The 20000-nt window shown below is 44.1% G+C and overlaps 1 protein-coding gene across 1 annotated transcript in view; it reads right to left on the bottom strand.

The window, feature by feature from the left end:
- Positions 1 to 3933: 3933 nt before the first annotated feature.
- Positions 3934 to 20000, bottom strand: part of ndnfl (neuron-derived neurotrophic factor, like) — an 18748-nt gene continuing 2681 nt past the window's right edge. The window contains exons 2-4 of the mRNA XM_036594239.1: positions 12293 to 12459; positions 10871 to 10995; positions 3934 to 5638 (exon numbers count right to left, since the gene is read on the bottom strand). Of these exons, the coding sequence (XP_036450132.1) occupies positions 4233 to 5638; positions 10871 to 10995; positions 12293 to 12453 (1692 nt within the window). The 5' untranslated portion in view covers positions 12454 to 12459 and the 3' untranslated portion in view covers positions 3934 to 4232. The remainder of the gene's footprint in view (positions 5639 to 10870; positions 10996 to 12292; positions 12460 to 20000) is intronic.

Genomic DNA, 20000 nt, shown 5'->3' with positions numbered 1-20000 from the left:
GAGACGAGAGGCTTGATTTGAGGATCGATGCATTTCTTTCTTTGCCGTCCAAGTTTCTCTCAAAAGTCACAAAGTTTAAAGACCAGCTTTCACATCCATGAAAAAACAGAGTCTGGACGATTATCTACCGTTTCTGCTGAAATATATAACGACATATAATGTGCTATAAATGCTAATTTGTACACTTTTTCATGGTGTACTTACTTTTTCACAGCAGTGGAGCTTCTGATGACGTTCTCATAGTTACAGTTTTAAATCAGGTTTAGTTTATACTCCAGATCTGAATGAGCAATAAAATCTGCTTTTCCCTCGAACACTTTCAGGAAGGAAGCTGTGTTCTCCAGCTGCTGACCGCAGCAGCGTCCAGCGCTCACACTCCAGATTAAAGCTCCAATCAGGAAGAGCCGCAGCGGCTCTGAGTGCACAAACGTCACAGCAGTGTGTATCGTGTATCGTGAAGTGAGATTAAGACATGAAACAGTGTCTCAATAATTAATGAATAATCAGTATTTTCTTTTATGTTGTGGAAAAATGAACATTGTTTTTGAAGAAAACATTTTTTATTAAATACAGTCTGATTATAGTTATTCAGTTGATGTTGTATGACAGGAATATTATATGGTGCGTGTTGAGATGGGCTGTGGTGAAGTGGCTGTGCTGCAGTTCCTCACTCTGGCCTGCGGGTGGCGCTGATTCCTGATTGGAGTTTTTTTAGAACGGCGCTTCAGTCTGTTCGCGGACGGAGGAAATTCTGAACGATGAGTCGTTAAAATCTTCCTAAATCTCACGCTGCGCTGCTGGACCAGACTGACGTTCACTGACCGCTCTGATGTCGTAGCATTGGCTCAGTGTGAAAAGCCCCTGGATGTTTACCTCTTTGTATTTTGTAATAAATTAATAAAAAATATGATTACACTGATTCTGTGAATGTTTTATTTTGCCTCAAATGTGGATTTAATGCAGTACAACAGAAAACAGTAGAATCTTTTAGATCAGCTGCTACTCAAAAATGGTTAACTCTTCTTTATCACTAGTCATCATCACATTGATCAATATTGGTATAAACTTTATTAGTAATTAACATAAAAAATGATTCCATAATTATTATTATAATAATACCGGTAATGTGCCAGATGGTGTTAGCCTGCTGGCTAAGCTTGCATTTGTATCACAACCAGCTCCACTACTGTCTTAGTTAGCACTATGTGTTAGCTTTAGCTTAGCTAGCGCCATTCGTCTCCGAACTGGTTCAGGTCACTCAAGTTTCATCAGCGAATGACGATCCTCTGACGTTTTGAGAGCAAAGACTCAAATCTGAGGGCACAAAATTTTTTCTGCAGTGTTTTGAGCTGTTAGCCCGCTAGCTAAGCTAACGTTAAGCTAATGCTCATGAGTGCTAGTTTAACGAACAGGCTAACAGCTTCAGGCACCACTGACGACGTTTAGAGAATAAAGGTTAAAACTAGGCGAGTTGATTAGTGGACTGTGGTGTGTTGGCCTGCTAGCTAGGCTAGCACTAGCACCAAAACCAGCTCTGCTGTCTTATTTAGCATTTGCTGTGTGGCTGTGGTTGTAGTTCAGCTGAGGGCTTGTCAGATACTGAGTGATGAAAGTTCTGCTCATTTATTTTCTGGTTAATAATGTTACAGTGAGAGTTCTGGTTTGTTTCCTCTGCTGACAGGTTTATTCTGTACTGGTCTAAACTGGTTTATGCTGGTTTTTCGAGCGTGGCTTTTCCATCTGCTGATGCATTAATTTTTCATATAAGTTCTTTATATCTGCCCTCTTCAGATTCTGAGTCTGTATGAGGTTCAAACATGTTGGATTTTCTCCAAGTTGTTATAGTGAAGTGTAACCATAGATGAGAGCAGCACATCCGGGTACTTTGCCCTTGCGTAATGCCCCGCCCTTTTTTGGGCGAAAGCAGCCCCTTTAATTTCACTGTCAGTAAATGCAAATTCTGAGGTCTTTGAAAATTTACTAGCGTAAAATAATAGTACGGATTTACAGCTATCAGAAGCCCAAATCCTGTGGCCAGTCAGGCAAACAGTGTCGTTGCCAATCAAATAACGTTGGCTATAATGTAGACAGTGTTAATCCATTCAGTCCTGTCAGACACACACACACACACACACACACACACACACACACACACACACACACACTGTTTACTGTTCTCATTCTCTCTGCAGACGCCCTGAAGCCACACATCTCTCCTTTCACTGTCCTTCACTCTTTGGGGAAGTAAAGAAAATCATAAACTGGGTTTTTTATTGTTCGATGTTCAGCACGTTTCCACTGGTGCTACCAACTTGGCACCAGCGCTCTGACCGGGTTTGTATTCATCCAAAAGGGGGTGTGGTCATTCTGACGACAGGGAAGTAACGCATACCCGCTCTCAACTATAGTGGTGTGGGAAGGGGTGAAGTTTGGATGGTGGGACCTCACAGGAGTCTTTCCACTTTGCATACTCATTCATATTCATAAATCTTCACATTCTTAGTGTAAAGATTTAAAAATGCTCCTGTTACTTGTTTAGTAGTGTCTTGGACTTTAAGGAAAACAAACAATTTAAACATTGACTATTCAGTGTAGGTTATTTTTATTTTTGACTGAATTACACTTTTAACAGAACCTTTGAGCTCACACCTCTCTGTTAGCAGGTAAACACACACCTGTTTCAGGTTTGCGCAGACAGGGGGCAGCACTTCAGCTCTTTTCTTCAGAACTGGTGACCGCACCCCCAGCAGGGCCTGAACTGCAGCTCCTCTGAACCTTCTCTAACGGATCTGGCTGATCCGCTCGCCCGTCAAATCAGGTGGAAAATTTCTGCTAATTCAAAGCTGAACGTGGCAGTGAGGATGAGTCCTGCTGACGGTTCGGTTCCTCTCCTCATTACTGAACAGCCTCTGCATATGTCATCATCTGCCTCATCTACAGGACAAAAACTTTAGACCATCATCAGCTTTGATCACAGAAACTCAACATGTCCACTGAAAGCTCGTCTGTGTGTTTATTGGTGCATAAAAGCAAAGCACAAGAAGCACATCGAACACAACAAAGCTGATCACTAAATTATTTTCTCTGCTGCATGCTTTAGCAGAACATCACTGACACTGCACTGAGCTAATCTCTCTCTCTCTCTCTCTCTCTCTCTCTCTCTCTCTGTGTGTGCTGGTCGAGTTAGCCCGCGGGCTGCTGCTGTGAGTTTGGCAGTCTTTTGTTGTGTAAAACCTCCTGACACTGAACAGCCTCTAATAAACAGCACGAACAGGCAGTTATATAACAACACAACGGACAGCAGAACAACAACGTACAATAAATACAGTTTTGCTGGTTTGTGTGTGTGTGTGTGTGTGTGTGTGTAATATTTTGTTTTGTTTTTTCAGTTCACTGGTTCTTTTATGTCCCAAGAACAATCAGTTCATTTCTACATGATCATTTTTCACAATTTCTTCATCCCTTACAGTTACAGGCTATTTCTGTTACTGTGCCTTTAAGACTGGTATCTGTAAATGAGCTCTGTTTTGATGAGTGGAGCTAGACTGCTGTAGTCAGAATGGACGGGGCTAAACTGCTGTGGCTGAATGGGTGGGGCTAAACTGCTCCAGTCTGAATGGACGGGGCTAAACTGTTGTAGGCTGAATGGGTGGGGCTAAACTGCTGTAGTCTGAATGGGCGGAGCTAAACTGCTCCAGTCTGAATGGACAGGGCTAAACTGCTATAGGCTGAATGGGTGGGGCTAAACTGCTGTAGCTGAATGGTGGGGCTAAACTGTTGTAGGCTGAATGGGTGGGGCTAAACTGCTGTAAGCTGAATGGGTGGGGCTAAACTGCTATAGGCTGAATGGGTGTGGCTAAACTGCTGTAGTCTGAATGGGCGGAGCTAAACTGCTGTAGTCTGAATGGGCGGAGCTAAACTGCTCTAGTCTGAATGGACGGGGCTAAACTGCTGTAGGCTGAAGGGGCGGGGCTAAACTGCTGTAGGCTGAAGGGGTGGGGTCCATATGGACTGCATGCTCTGGGAGTGAACAGTACATTTTGAAACTTTAACAGTGTTTTTGTGTTACGGGCCCTTTAAGAACTTTTCCACGGTTGTAGTTCATTTAATTTCTTTTGCCAGGTTTTCTTTTCACAGCTCATTCCTGTGCAGAACAGCCTCTTTGTGGCTTCTGTACAATTGAATCGGTCAGTCTGCTCTGTCCATTGAGTGTTTCTGCAGGTCTTGTGTCCTCAGCACTCTCTCCGGGTCCTCACTGTTTTGCTGTGGTATTTAATGGGCAGTCCCCAGCGTCTCATCAGATAGACATCAAACATATACATGCTGCCCGGATTTAGCCCCTCAATAACCGTTGTAGTGACCGCTCGCCGTGGGTCCAGTTCCTGGAAGTATTTACAGAGGATCCGCTCTGATGCTGGACGCGACTCCGGCCCCAGGCAGCGGTCAGTGACGTCCAGTTTGTCGGAGATCTGTCTCTGGTATAAACAGTACAGGCTGCGCTCCTCCGTGCCCATCCAGGCCAGAGTGACTGAGCTGCAGCTGCGCAGTTTATTGAAGGACTTCAACTGCAGAGTGACCGGCAGCACCGGCACCCCCCGGCGGTGGAACGCTGATGACGCCTGCATTTTCACACACACCTTCGACCTTTCTGGGTCCGGTTTGGATGTTGTAGCGTCCAGTGTCTGCAGCTGAATGAGGTATGAGGGACCCCCTTGGAGCCAGATTTGGGCCAGCTGGTCCCCCACTTCCTGCGAGGAGAGCAGGCGCCCCCTGCTGGACACTGTCACTTTAGCCTTTGTGGAATTGCAGCTGTGCAGGGTCAGCAGGCCGTTCTGCTGCCCACCGCGAGGCCTGAAGCTGAAGCGCCGCTGACCTTCCGACCCTAAGCTCAGAGTGACCCATTGCACCTGACTATCCCTCAGAGGGGTTACAACCCCACGGGCTTCAGTGTGAGTGTGCACGAATGTTCCAGCATACATGGCGCTCGTTCTATTCACCCGGTCAATCACAAACACGTCGAAGTAGTACTGGGTGTCCGGCAGGAGGTCAGAGACAGTGCACACACTCTCCACCTCCCTGCAGACACAGTCTGGATCCGCAAAGTCCACCTGGATCACAGCAGAGGAGCCGTTATCTTCAAACATTTCCCTCTGCTGGCTCCACCAGGTCTTCAGTAGTGCTGTATCTCTTCCATGTTTGTCTTTCCTCCCTCGTTTCCTCCCTCGCTCTCTCTCCTTCCTCGACTCCTCACGGGCGGTGCACAGGTTTCTGAAGTTGTGTTTGCGGTTTACCGTTACGCAGTACTCGTAGTTGTGTTTCTTGCTGTGTTTTGATGTCTTGGTGACGGACAAGCTCGGTGTCCAGCTCAGAGTGACGCTGGTCATCCCGACCCCTAGCGTGTGGACCCGGGAGTCAGCTGGCAGCTCAGGGAAAGCCCCTGAGGGTCCAGGACCTTCATGAAGATAAACGTCCACTTGGGTATCCTGCTCTGTGGATTTGAGCCGCAGGATGTAGATGGATGCCAGACCATATGCAGGACCCTCATAGGTGTCCACTGCGCTGCCTGAGTAGCTGTGGATCAGCGCCTCCGTCCCAGATCCTCTCCACCACACCTCTGGAAAACTCTTCTTGGTGCTCCCTGAAGATCAGAGACACTCGTTACTTTCTGATTTTACACGTAATTAACACAAAAGTGCAGCAAAACATCAGCACTGTTTCCTTCTCCAAATGTGGCTGAACAGCCAAGGTATGTTTGGAATCTGAATTCTGCTTCTTTAGTTTTATCATTGGAGCCACGAGGCTAATGTAGCTAACAAGTAATGTAACCCTAACCCCAACAATCATCTCATCTGAAAATGCGTGGAGCTGTAGAAGAATTAATAAGAGCTATTTTTACATTGCATGTACTGGAGAACTGGAACCTTTAGTATCAGAAAACTTCAACTGCGCTTTCTCCATCGGTCCAGTACTGAAAGGTCCAGTTTTATGGTTTGGGACCAACAGAATCTAATAGTGCTAGTCTCCTCTGTCTTTGCTAACACTTGCAGCTGAAGCTAACAACAGTTTATCGAATTCTATACTAAAGTAAACAAACACCATCACATCACCCATTAGAGCAACAGTATGTAAGCTAGAACAGTGTGTTGATGTGTGGATTGATAGAATTCGGTTAGGAGTTAGGAGGCTAGTTAGGAGGCTAACACTAACATTATTAGCATTTATGTTAGCCTCCATAGAACAAGCAGTTGAAACAATTAAGTAGAACTAGAACCATGAAGTTCCACTGACTCCATGTGGCAGTACTTGTTTTTGAATGTGCTGCGGAAAAGCTGTTTCTGGCGCTTTTCTCTTTAAATGTTGAGTAAAGTACATTAGCATCGCTAAAAACAGCAGCAGAATTTTGTCTGTACTTTTTTTTGTGATGATTTCAGGAGCCGTTAGCACAGCGCTAGTTGATGGAGTATAAGCTTCTGTTCCTCAGAAGAAAACTTGGCTCCGCTGATCGGGAGCATGAGGGGATCTCGCATTTGAAATTCTTTCGCTGAACTTTTGCTTTAACTGATCGTATAATCAAAAGACTTCCTTCTGAAAATGTTTGAATGTTTCACACATAATTCTGTTTTCCCACGGAAGCTTCATTACTTTTGTCAGTGAACTTTGAGAGCAAATGTTTCATAATCAAAGTGAATAATTTAAGGCGGCGGATGGGGACCCTCGAGTTTGCGGACTGAATGATTTATTCGTCACTTTATGACTTCATAATGCTGTTTCTCCTGACAGGCTGAGGGAGCATAAGTGCACTCTGAGGCTGAGGCTGCTTACGAGACGATAAAACACCAAACAGCAGCAGAACATGAACACGTTCTCCGAGCCGTCGCTGGAATTCAGATAACGAAAGCTGCATTAAGCCCTTTTTCTCTCTCATCATTATTCTGTTTCTGTATCTCACCATCTCTTCAACAGACCATCATCAGCTTTTTTCTTGTCTTTTTCTGTCTCTCTCTCTCTCTCTCTCTCTCTCTCTCTCTCTCTCTCTTTGTGTCTCTCAGCAAAGAACATCATCGTGTGGTTTAAGGTTACACACAGAGGTTTTGTTGGGCACAAACGGTCTAAAGCTTTAGTCTGTGAGAAGTTTAGATGATGATCTTCAGATGATCTAAATGTCACCTGAAATCTTCATGCTAACACTGTCGAGTGGCTCTCAAAGATCTCTAAAGCTGCCATTTACAGAATAAAGAATGCTGTTTTTCTTTCTGAGGCTTAGAGGAGTGAAGTTCTTTCAGCTCAAACACATCACACACCCGTAACCCAACACCACACACACACACACACACACACGGCAGAACTAAAGCTAAACCTGCTGCTGCTCACACTTTAATAGATAACCTCATATGGCCTCTTCCAGGCTGTTAAATAAACTGCTATCTGTGAAAACCTGGGACGCACAATGACATCAAATATCAGCAGATAAGAAAAAATGATGTTTAGACTCGACAGATATTTCAGCCTGATATGTGACGTGTTTATCAAACTCCAGAAATGCTGAAAGTGACTAAAGTCTGCATTTTATTCACTTTATCACATTTTCAGTCCTACAGAAATAAATGTTATATGTCTCTGTAGTGCCAGTCTAGTTAGATTCTGCCCCAATTTGTATATTTTAATAATATTTATACAGCATATCAGCATCAGCAGATAAGCACAGGAAAAATATCTGATATCAGTCCATAATCCCCATATTGATGCATCACTATAAAAGTGTTACAGACAAAATTCAGAATTCTGCTACTGTGTTTAGCTACGTTAACATACATTTTTTTGTCATGCAGCGTCAGAAACTACAAAAACCCTTGTTTGGACAATCTCAGTGTGTTGTGTCTAGTTTCACCCGTTAGCTATGTCCCCCTCTAAGACATGATGCTACCAAACTGGGAGGGTGATGGTTAGCATGTTCTTTCCTCTGAGACACTTGAAGCTCCACCATCTCTTCAACCTGCCACTAACACAATTTCATTGGAGCTCATGACGCTTGGAGGAGAACATTAACTGCTCATTCTAACGCTAACAGACATCCTACCCACCCGGGGGGGGTAGGATGTCTCAGCCTATTTGAGATTACAAGTTTTTACAACACTGTCTGAGGCAAATGTATGATCATTTTCCAACCACACTCATTCTCCTTGGAGATTTCCAGTTTCCATTGAACAAGGTCCTCTTCCTGTTCCGTCTGCCTCGTCCCACTGTTGTCATCTTCCAATCAGACCCTAAATTTCTCACCAATGCACAGAACAGACAACATGCTGAACTTGCACTTTAGCAGACCTGGCCCAGCACTGGACAGTACAGGAAAACCCTCAACTTCTTAAATCACCTCTTCATCTTTCAGACTATCTCACCCCGTCCACATCACTGCTCCACGCATTCTTCCTCCACTTACTGCAATCTGCACTCCATCCACCCCTCATCCTTTACTTAAAACCATCATATCTACCCTACCACACCCTGACTCGTTTATTTCTCTCTCTCAGGACACCGCTTCACTCCCCTCTTCAATTAACCTCGTCTGCCCTTCCTCCTGCAGACCAGCAAGATCTTTTCCACATGCTGTCGGATGTTTGGTGAAGCAGCTGGATAGAAACTAAAAATTGCTGAGGAAATCAGATTTAAATCTCCTTTCATACTGTTTTCTTCTTCAAAGTTCACCTGTGAAGTACTTGCTGTAAAGTCATCTTTTTACAGATGGAAACTGGATGCATTCATAGCCAGGTTTTCACAGGTTTTCTTTCCCCTCATTACCCCCCACCCACCTTTCTTACCCCAGAAGCTTTTGTCAGTTTTGTTGAGGACAAGGTGAACAGGATTTGCCAATTCTTTTCCCAGACTCCACTCACCCCAGCAGTGCTTTCTCTACACCCTAACATTTTCTCCTCTTTCTCCAGATGGCTTCCTCCACCAACTGACATCCAGCAATCCAACCACCTGCCTGCTAGACACCATCCCATCCACAGTGCTCCAGACTCTCCCAGGACCTGCTGCCTTTAATCAAATCCATCATAAACAGCTACATAAGTTCTGGTCATGTGTACTATGCTTTCAAGACCACCAGGATGATAAAGTCCACTATAGACACCTGTGATATCAGCAGTTACAGAGCAATATCTCTGTTCTCCTCTCAAAAATTTGAGCCATCTACAAACACTTGTTTCTGTTTCTCACCAAAACCAGTTCCAAGATCTTGGCCAGAAACAACCCTGCAAACCGACAAAAACTGATCTTCAAAGAAGGACAGTCCACAGAAACCACCCTTAAAACAAGACCAACCAACAGAATTCGCTCTTCAAACCTTGGGATCAGTAAAGTTTCATCTATCTATCTATCTATCTATCTATGTATCTGTTGTAACCTTGTATGCAGCAGATTGACTCGTCTTCAATCTTCTTATGTCACTTTGCTGCTTTATTCCCTTCACTGACTTCCTGTAGCTGCTCATATCTGAGCTAAAACCTGATGTTTGCCTACAAAGCTAAAATGGTCCAGTCCCTCCTTACCTGAAGGCAATGGTCAAAATCCAAACTGTATCTTGAACATTTCAAGCCTGAAGTGTAGGTGGGCTCAACCCATCGCCTTAAACATGAAAGACAAGCATTAAGTCTTCAATAGAAGTGCTCAAGTGGTGGAACGAACGTCCGCTGGCTATCCATACCGTCCCTTACTGTCTTCAATTGCTGAGTAAAGACGTGTGTTGTCAAACCTTTTAAATTAAAATTAATCTTGCCCTTGACACATTTTGTAATCGCTGAGTGTTGTGTGTTTGTGTGTCCAGGTATCGGTGGGTATATTTTCGAAGTAGATGACACAGCCATTTAGTAAGTTGCTCTGGATAAGATTGTCTGCTAAACACTGTAAATTTAGGCACACAGTTTGCACAACGCTAATTCCAGTGTTTAAATTCCAATGCTTTGAAGCTGTATTAGCCTCTTAACTTTGGATCTACAGAAGCCAACTTCAGAAACCAAACATGTCTGATCAACTACATCTGGGGTAAGGTCAGTGTGTAAAATATCCCCTGGTAATCGGGGAGGTTGGGGGTTTTGATTTGCCAGATTCAGTGGCAATAAAGCATTTAGTGAACAATTCTTTGTTTGAATTCTTTGTTGGAAATTTCTAAGTGTTCTGAGAGAATCTTTCTCTTTTTATTTTGGTATGAATCATGAAAACAGTCTTGCGGTGTAAAAGAACAGCCCATGTCCTCTGGTTACTGTTGCTAAGTTTAGTGAGTTAACTAGCCCTATTTGCTAATTAGCATCCATTTTAGCCACACACTGTAGATTGTAGACAGGTTTGTTTGGTAATGGGGTGTCCCACACTGTTTAATTCAGACCTCATATATCTTTTCTTTCTCTTTTTGTTTTGGAGCTGTTGGATCCTCTTTTGCCGCTCTTTGTTTTGTACTATTTACTGGCTGCCCCCTTACAAAGGTGCCACATTTTCTTTGTGTGTCTCTGGGGTTTAAGTAGGTGCTCCTCCAGCTGAGCACCATTAAGAGAATTAGCCCAGAGCATTCTGGGAGTTGAGGTTTCTAGCTGCTTGGACGAGTACCGCTGCTGCCCTCTGCTAGTAGCAGGCAGCCCAGAACAACACCTTGCAAAAGTAGCTGATCATGGTCAGTGTCTGAAGTTTGCTTCTTTAGTTTTAGCACTGGAGCTACGAGGCTAATGTAGCTAACAAGTAGTGGAAGCGTATTTCATGTCACATCATGATTTAGTGCGTTTCTAAAAAGTGTGAATTTTTAATGTTTCTACTAAAGGTAAAGTCTAGTTTGTCCATATATTAACAGCTGAAAGAGGACACTGTTCATGGTAACCCTCACATTTAGTGTATTTGGCTGGTTTGTCCTTCAGCGAGCGTGCGGTCAGACTCCACTCCACGGCTCCTGAACAGGGACTAACGGTCAGCTCCAGAGAAAGTGTCTTCTTCCGCACAGTGAAATAGAGCCTGCAGAAACACGTTGGAGATGTTTTTAATTCAGATTTATCACAAGTCAGAAGAACAGCAGATGGTCAGATGATGCTGAAGGCAGAAGCTCAGCAGGACTTTAACCCTAACACTAACACTAACCCTAAAAACAACACTGCAATAACAAGCTAGCTAGGATTTCTATCCGGCTAACTCATTAGATTAACATAAACAAGACATTAGCTAGCTAGGGCTGTCGGAACCATGGGGCAAGCTGGTGTCTGACTGAATAGAGGGTGCTTAGCTTACGTAGTTCTGGCCTTTATGAAACTAAAAACAAACAAAACAAAACTAAACTAATGGGTATAACCAGTTAAAATACCCCATTTCAGCTGGAGATGAAGTAAAACCATCATAAGTTGGTGTTCAGTGAGAGGAGCTGCCGGATCAGCCACTGATCCGGTAAAACTGTTTTTTAGTGCGATTCGTGAACGCTTGACCACAGTTTACATTACTGTGAGTTTATTAAATGTCAGTTTGAATATTTCAGGGCTCTTTCACATCTACCGTGTTTGGTGCAGAGCTGTTTTCTTTAGTTTGGTCCGCTTCGATGTGTGAACACTCCACCCTGACAAAACTCACGGGTCATGGTTCTTATCTAGTGAACCTGCTTCAGTTTGCTGCTTTTTAGTCCAAATCAAACGTGAGAACTCAGCAGCCGAGTGCTTCAATCAGAGCACATCAGCACTGAACTGTCTGCTTCATCTGCTTGTTTAATGTTTCACTCTTTACAGACGCTCATAATAATGTGATAATGATGACAAATTAATAAAATAAATGCCTCTGATTTCTGCAGATGGACCACAGAGCATATTTTGGCCAAACATCAGTGACCTGCTGCGCTGACTGTGATAAACATGGATGTTAAGCGTCTCTGTTTTCTGTTTATATTATATTGTAATATTATTTAGTCTGATATCTGATCTGAAGATGAAGATGAAGATTAAATTAGTGCTGTGGTAAAATACTGAGCAAAACAAACTGACCTGAACATCGGGCAGTAAAGCGTTTACAGTGCGTCTCTCCAAAGCTGGACCTTCAAACGGTCGACTGACCACAGTTTAATTCACATGAAGGTCAGAAGAACAGAGTGTGTGTGTGTGTGTGTGTGTGTGTGTGTGTGTTAGTGTATGTGTGAGTGTATGTGTCTTTATATGTGTGCATTAATATGCATTAGTGTGTGTGAAAGAGCGCGTGTGTTAATGTGTGTTTGAGTGTAAAAGAATGTGTGTGAAAGACTGTGTGTTACTGTGTGTTACTGTGTGTGTGTGTATACCTGCGAGTGCGTCCGGTGTTCAGGTAGACAGGTGTGTGTGTGCGGTCAGTCAGCCAGGCAGTGGGCCGCAGGGGGACCTCATTCTCCGGCTGCAAGGCCGAGAGGGGTGGAGCTCCGGACAGCAGCAGGGTCAGCGTCAGTGTCGCCACAGAGACACTCATACTGACCTACACATACATCCATGGGGGGGGGCGGGGTCAGGGACACCATAGAAAAACACAGAATGCACTTATGTTAAGATTAAGCAAAAAGCGGGCGGAGCTACTGGATGTGCAGCTAATTATGTATTCCACATGACTGAAGTTTAAGCGACTTGGAGCGACTCCAACAACAGTGTGTGAGTTACTGATCACAAACTCTCTTATCTGGAGTAGAAGACTGTACCGGAGAGGGATCTCAGAGGAAACTCAGACCCCATTTACACCTGGTCACTTTATGCGTTTTGAGTATCAGGATTATATCTGTATGAGGACACATAAAATACAAATTTAAACAAATCCAAGATGCATTTAAAACAGATACAGACCTGATCACTCAGAGCACTTCAGGAGGTGAACTGAGACGCATGTTATAGCAGCATAAACACATTAATGTCTTCAAGATACATTCATCAACCAAAACCCCTCCCAGTACAACCGAAACCCCTTCTAGTACAACCAAACCCCCTCCCCGTACAATTGAAACTCCTCCCAGGACAACCGAAACCCCTCCCAGTACACCTGAAACTCCTCCCAATACAACTGAAAAACCTCCCAGTAAAACCAGAACCACTCCCAGTACACCGGAAACTCCTCCCAGTACAACCAAAACCCCTCCCAGTACAACCGAAACTCCTCCCTGTACAACCAAAATCCCTCCCAGTACAACCAAAACTCCTCCCAGTACAACCAAAATCCCTCCCAGTACAACCGAAACCCCTCCCAGTACAACCAAAACTCCCCTAGTACAACCGAAACCCCTCCCAGTACACTCGAAACTCCCCAGTACAATTGAAACTCCTCCCAGTTCAACCAAAATCCCTCCCAGTACAACCGAAACCCCTCCCGGTACAACCAAAACTCCCCTAGTACAACCAAAACCCCTCCCAGTACACTCGAAACTCCCCAGTACAATTGAAACTCCTCCCAGTTCAACCAAAATCCCTCCCAGTTCAACCAAAACCCCTCCCAGTACAACCAAAACCCCTCCCAGTACACCCAAAACTCCCCCAGTACAATTGAAACTCCTCCCAGTTCAACCAAAACAACTCCCAGTACAACTGAAACTCCTCCCAGTACAACCGAAACTCCTCCCAGTACAACCAAAACCTCCCCTAGTACAATCGAAACTCCCCAGTACAATTGAAACTCCTCGCAGTTCAACCAAAATCCCTCCCAGTACAACCAAAACCCCTCCCAGTACACCCGAAACTCCCCCAGTACAATTGAAACTCCTCCCAGTTCAACCAAAACAACTCCCAGTACAACTGAAACTCCTCCCAGTACAACCGAAACTCCTCCCAGTACACTCGAAACTCCCCAGTACAATTGAAACTCCTCCCAGTTCAACCAAAATCCCTCCCAGTACAACCAAAACCCCTCCCAGTACACCCGAAACTCCCCCAGTACAATTGAAACTCCTCCCAGTTTAACCAAAACAACTCCCAGTACAACTGAAACTCCTCCCAGTACAACCGAAACTCCTCCCAGTACAACCAAAACCTCCCCTAGTACAATCGAAACTCCCCAGTACAATTGAAACTCCTCGCAGTTCAACCGAAACCCCTCCCAGTACAACCGAAACCCCTCCCGGTACAACCAAAACTCCCCTAGTACAACCGAAACCCCTCCCAGTACACTCGAAACTCCCCAGTACAATTGAAACTCCTCCCAGTTCAACCAAAATCCCTCCCAGTTCAACCAAAACCCCTCCCAGTACAACCAAAACCCCTCCCAGTACACCCGAAACTCCCCCAGTACAATTGAAACTCCTCCCAGTTCAACCAAAACAACTCCCAGTACAACTGAAACTCCTCCCAGTACAACCGAAACTCCTCCCAGTACAACCAAAACCTCCCCTAGTACAATCGAAACTCCCCAGTACAATTGAAACTCCTCGCAGTTCAACTGAAACCCCTCCCAGTACAACCGAAACTCTTCCCAATACAATCAAAACCCCTCCTAATACCATCAAAACTCCCAAGTACAATTGAAACTCCTCCCAGTTCAACCGAAACCCCTTCCAGTACACCCGAAACTCCCCCAGTACAATTGAAACTCCTCCCAGTTCAACCAAAACCCCTCCCAGTACAATGAAACTCCTCCCAGTACAACCAAAACCCCTCCCAGTACAACCGCAACTCCTCCCAGTACAACCGAAACCCCTCCCAGTACAACCAAAACTCCTCCCAGTACAACCAAAACCCCTCATAGTACAATCAAAACTCCTCCCAGTACAACTGTAAAAAATCTAGGCTTCATCTTCGATTCCAGTCTCTCTTTTGATACATGGTCTGCAACATTGTTAGAACCGCATTCTTTCACTTGCGAAACATCGGTAAACTACGTAATATTCCAGCCCTAAACGATGCGGAAGAGCTGGTGCCTCTTTAACCTCCAGGCTGGACTACTGTAACACCATTTTAGCTGGATGCTCCAATACATTACTAAATAAGCTCCAACTGGTCCAGAATGCAGCCGCTAGAGTCTTACAAGGAAAAAAAGGTTTGACCATATATCCCCAATCCTGTGGTCATTACACTGGCTACCTGTTAAATTTCGTGTAGAGTATAAGATCCTTCTCTTAACGTATAAATCATTAAATGGCCCCACAGTATCTCAGTCATATGAACCCACAAGTACACTCCGCTTACAAAATACCGGCCTGCTGACGGTTCCTCGAATTAGAAAAATCACAGCAGGGGGTCGAGCTTTTTCCTACGCAGCCCCAAAATTGTGGAACCATCTCCCGACCTCTGTTCGGGACTCAGACACACTCTCTACATTTAAAACTAGACTCAAAACTTGCCTGTTTGCACAAGCATTTAACTAATATCGGTTGTTGCACTGCTGCTGCATAAATTAAACTAATCTAATTAACCGTTGCTCAGCCTGGTTTTACCCATTTTGTATTATAATATTTTATACTAATGCTGTTTTCTATCCGGTGTGGTCCAGAGGAGGATGGGTTCCCCTTTCGAGTCTTGGTTCCTCTCAGTGTTTCTTCCTCTTGCTCTTAGGGAGTTTTTCCTTGCCACTGTCGCCATTGGTGATGCTCATGGGGGCTCAGACCTGGATTTTTCTGTAAAGCTGCTTTGTGACAACACCTGTTGTAAAAAGCGCTATATAAATAAACTTTGACTTGATCTCACTTGACTTTGACAATCGAAACCCATCCCAGTACAATCGAAACCCATCCGAGTACAACCAAAACCCCTCCCAGTACAACTGAAACTCCTCCCAGTACACCTGAAACCCCTCACAGTACAACTGAAACTCCTCCCAGTACACCTGAAACCCCTCACAGTACAACTGAAACTCCTCCCAGTACACCTGAAACTCCTCAACTATGCAGTACATCATTAGTCTGAGGGGAAGATAATCATGGACACACATGGTTCCTCTAAGAAATGCAGGCGACATGTGAAATTGTGAATTTCAGCAACAGACTGAAAGAGGCTGAACAGATAAACAGTTGGTAATTGGTGGCGTAACGAGCCGAATCAGCAGCTAAACACAAAAATAACATCAGAACATCATAACAAGCAGATTTGCATATTTCATCCCACAGCAATCAGATTTCAGTCTGGCTAACTGGAGACACATTTGACTATCGCGTGTAAATGCATGTGGCTAAAATCACAGATCTTCATTCCGAGATGCTGCGTTGTCTGCTGTTCTCTATCTGAGGTGATACGTCAGCACGTCCGCCATGTTGGAGAGGTCAAGATCCCCTCGTGAACAGATTCACTTGTATTGAGAGATGAAGAGTCTCAGGATTAAATCAGCCACAACTTCCTTATTACTCAACCGATTTTCACCCAATCTGTTTAGTTATAATCCTCAGACACAGATTAATCCAGGCTGCTCGGATCTGCTCTCGGTAGCTTTTATATCTTTAATAACTGATAGTGATAATTAGCTGTCCGGACCAGCAGGAAAGTATTCAGTCTGCACCTGATGCTAAAAACAGAGTTTGACGCGAGAAACACAATCAGACACATCAGCAAATCCATCAATGTGTGAATCACTTCTGATCTTAATGCACATAAAAATAAAATAAACCCCCAAAACACAGTAAGAAGGACAAAGCTGAAGGTGGCTTCCTATCTGCAAGCTCCTTCAAGAGCTGTTACTTTCTGGTGCCTGATGCGGCACCATTTGAGGTGGAACGGGAAAATTCAAACAAGATGGTAGCTGATGCATCAGTTAAAGTGGAAATTCAAACAAGAAGCTGGCGAATAAGAAGCAGACTTCAGGTTGGTGTAAGAAGGTGCTAACGTTAATCTATTATGAATATCTACATGGATTAATTAATGCTTTAACTTACTGAGCTACAAAGCTTTAACCATCACTGTAAATAAATAACTACTACATAAAGTTAAGATCCTGAATAGACTATTAAATGAAATAAGATTAATATAAAACCAGAGGAAAAACAATCACATCAACAGGTTCTCTGTGCCTCATTAACCACACGACCATATCTACACAAACACCACACAAACATGATCGTGGACCACTGCGTTCCCTCCACTCTGCAATGGTACTGAATGCAGTCCAGCAGCTGCATTCAGCTGTTGACTGCCCCAAAATGGCAGCGCCGCTGACGTACCTGGCTGGACCCCACGCGGCATCTAGGTCTGTATATCTATGGCTAAAATCTTATCAGGATACAATCCAGATACTGGACACAGGAAGTGACCAGGTGTAAACAGGGTCAAAGATGAGTCAAGGTTCTGGTCCACACTTAGCTTTGCTTGAATTTCAGTAGAAATCAGTGTAAAAAATGAAGGAGAACACACACACTGCGTGCTAGCTCACTGCTCTCCACTGAGCACCGGCCCTGCCGAGCCCCGCCCTTCACAATAAAAGTCCTTGCATTAGAATCAAGTATAACAGTTTCTAACAAGGTAAATAACTTACACGTCTTAACTCACTGCTGCTTAAACTGAACAGAAACACAGGTGCCACAATATCATCCTGCAGAACGTTTTAGTGAAATAACTTTGTTTATTAGCAAGTTTTCTTTACATTACTCAGCTTTCAGGCTGTCTGTCTTTTTCTCTTTGGCTCCATTAAAACTCCTGGCCTAATGTCTGAGCTGTTAGTGGGTGGAGCTACATCAACATCAGCTAATCAAAACAATCTAACAGATCATCTGTGTGAGAGGAGGAGGATAGAAAGAGCGAGAGAGAGAGAGAGACAGAGAGAGACAGAGAGAGAGATAAACAGAGAGAGAGAGAGAAACAGAGAGAGAGAGAGAGAAAGAGAGAGACACATTTCTCAGCTGATGATTCATTGATGGCAGAAACATTTGCTTTTATTCAGAGAGAATTATTCATATGAGGAAAAAAATTTGCCATCCAATATCACTGTGGGATCTTTCACCACTTTTCACTTTGACACTCTGCGCTAAAGTGTGTGTGTGAGCGGGCGGCTTGGAGGCTGGAGTGTTTCCGTAATGATGGAGAAGATCTGCTTTGAGTATGTGCCTCTATTTATAACTGCAGCTTTCAGATTTCAGACTTTGTGCAGAAACTGAAAGTTTTCCTGTTTTCTCTCCGACCTGGCAGCAGCTGTCATTCCAGGCAAGCTGCAATTTAGCTTCTAAACCGGAGAGAAAAAACAAATCCAAACAAACCGGCACCTGGGGTTCGTTTGGAGGAGATCCAACAACCTAGCGAGTTCCTCATGATGAACGTCTGAGGAACTTTGAGACGTTCTCTCAGATGTTCTGATGTTATTTTTGTGTTTAGCCGCTGATTGGAGTTTAACGTCCCGGGAGAGATGGCATCAAAGACACGTGCTTCAAAAAGTCCCCATAACAACGCAAAGCCATCGCCACGGAAACGAGGCCCTGAAGATCAGAAAACACAGTGTGTGAGGAGGTTCAACGACAGCTGCTCCATTCACTGCTGAACAGGTACCCAGAGAGAGGACGCGAGGTAAAGGTCACAGTTAGGAGGTGAGGTTTGGAAGGTGAAGTTCAGTTTTGTGATGTCCAGAATTGTGCTTCAATATAAACATCCCAAAGTTTGACCAGAAGTGGAATAGTTTGAATTTTAGTTTCCTCAAATTCAAATTCAGATGTTACAGCTCTGAGTTCTGCTCTGTTTGTGATTCTGCAGTTCAAAATGGCTTCCTGAGCTCACCTGCCTGCAGCCTTTGGAGACGACCGCACTGATGCAACGTCCTTGAGATTGTGAGGAGAAGTGGAAGGCTTTGATCACCAGTTGGGACAGACACATAGACACTTTCGGTTCAAAAGGTTCTTTTCAACAATTTTTATTACATTCTGTGGGAGGAAATAGATCCGTGAGCTTTGACATCAGGAGTGGGTTCTAGACATTATATATGTACGCTCTCTAGGTCTTTCTGGAGTGGCACCACAAACCCACAAAATTAGCCAAGACGTGTTGGCTGAGTATCATCTAAACTTTCTGGAAGATATTTTCATGTTACCAGCTGTGCATTTTTCTTAGAGGATCAAACAGTTGGTGAAATCTAGAACTCAGACCTGAATCTAAAGTGATGACTTGCTGAGAAGACTTGCGTGTCTGACACTAGAAGCCAAACTAGAAGCCTGTATGTGTCTAAAACACAAAAGGAACACTGCACTGACCACATGAACACTACACTGACCACATGAACACTGCACTGACCACATGAACACTGCACTGACCACATAAATGTTACACTGACCACATGAACACTACACTGACCACATAAACATTACACTGATTGCATGAACATAGCACTGACCACATTAACACTGCACTGACCACAAAAACACAGCACTGACCAGATGAACACTACCCTGACCACATTAACACTGCACTGACCACAAAAACACAGCACTAACCACATGAACACTACCCTGTCCACATGAACACTGCACTGTCCAAAAGAAAATACACTGTCCACATGAACACTACACTTTCCAGGTGAACACTGCACTGAACACTGCATAGACCATGCAAACACTACACTGTCCACATGAACACTGGACTGAATACTGCATTGTCCACACAAACACTACGCTGTCAACATGAACGCTGATCTGAATATTCACTGTCCACACGAACACTGTACTGTCCAAAATAAAACTACACTGTCCACATGAACACTGCTCTGAACACCACATTGTCCACATGAATACTACACTTTCAAAATGAACACTACACTGTCCACATAAACAATGCACTGTCCACATTAACACTCCACTGAACACTACACTGTCCACATGAACACTGGACTGAATACTGCGTTGTCCACACAAACACTACGCAGTCCACATGAACACTGATCTGAATATTCACTGTCTATGTGAACACTGCACTGAACACTGCATAGACCATGTGAACACTACATTGACTATAAGAATGCTACACTGACCACATGAACACAGCAGTAACCACATGAACACTATACTGCACTGACCAAGTGAGCTAAACTGAACAGAACTGATCTTGATTAAAGTGAACTGAACTGAACAGCACTTAATTTAA

This window comes from Colossoma macropomum, unplaced genomic scaffold (genome assembly GCF_904425465.1).
Source record: "Colossoma macropomum unplaced genomic scaffold, Colossoma_macropomum, whole genome shotgun sequence".
Classification (NCBI taxonomy): Eukaryota; Metazoa; Chordata; class Actinopteri; order Characiformes; family Serrasalmidae; genus Colossoma; species Colossoma macropomum.
This window is presented reverse-complemented; position numbering and strand designations above follow the sequence as displayed.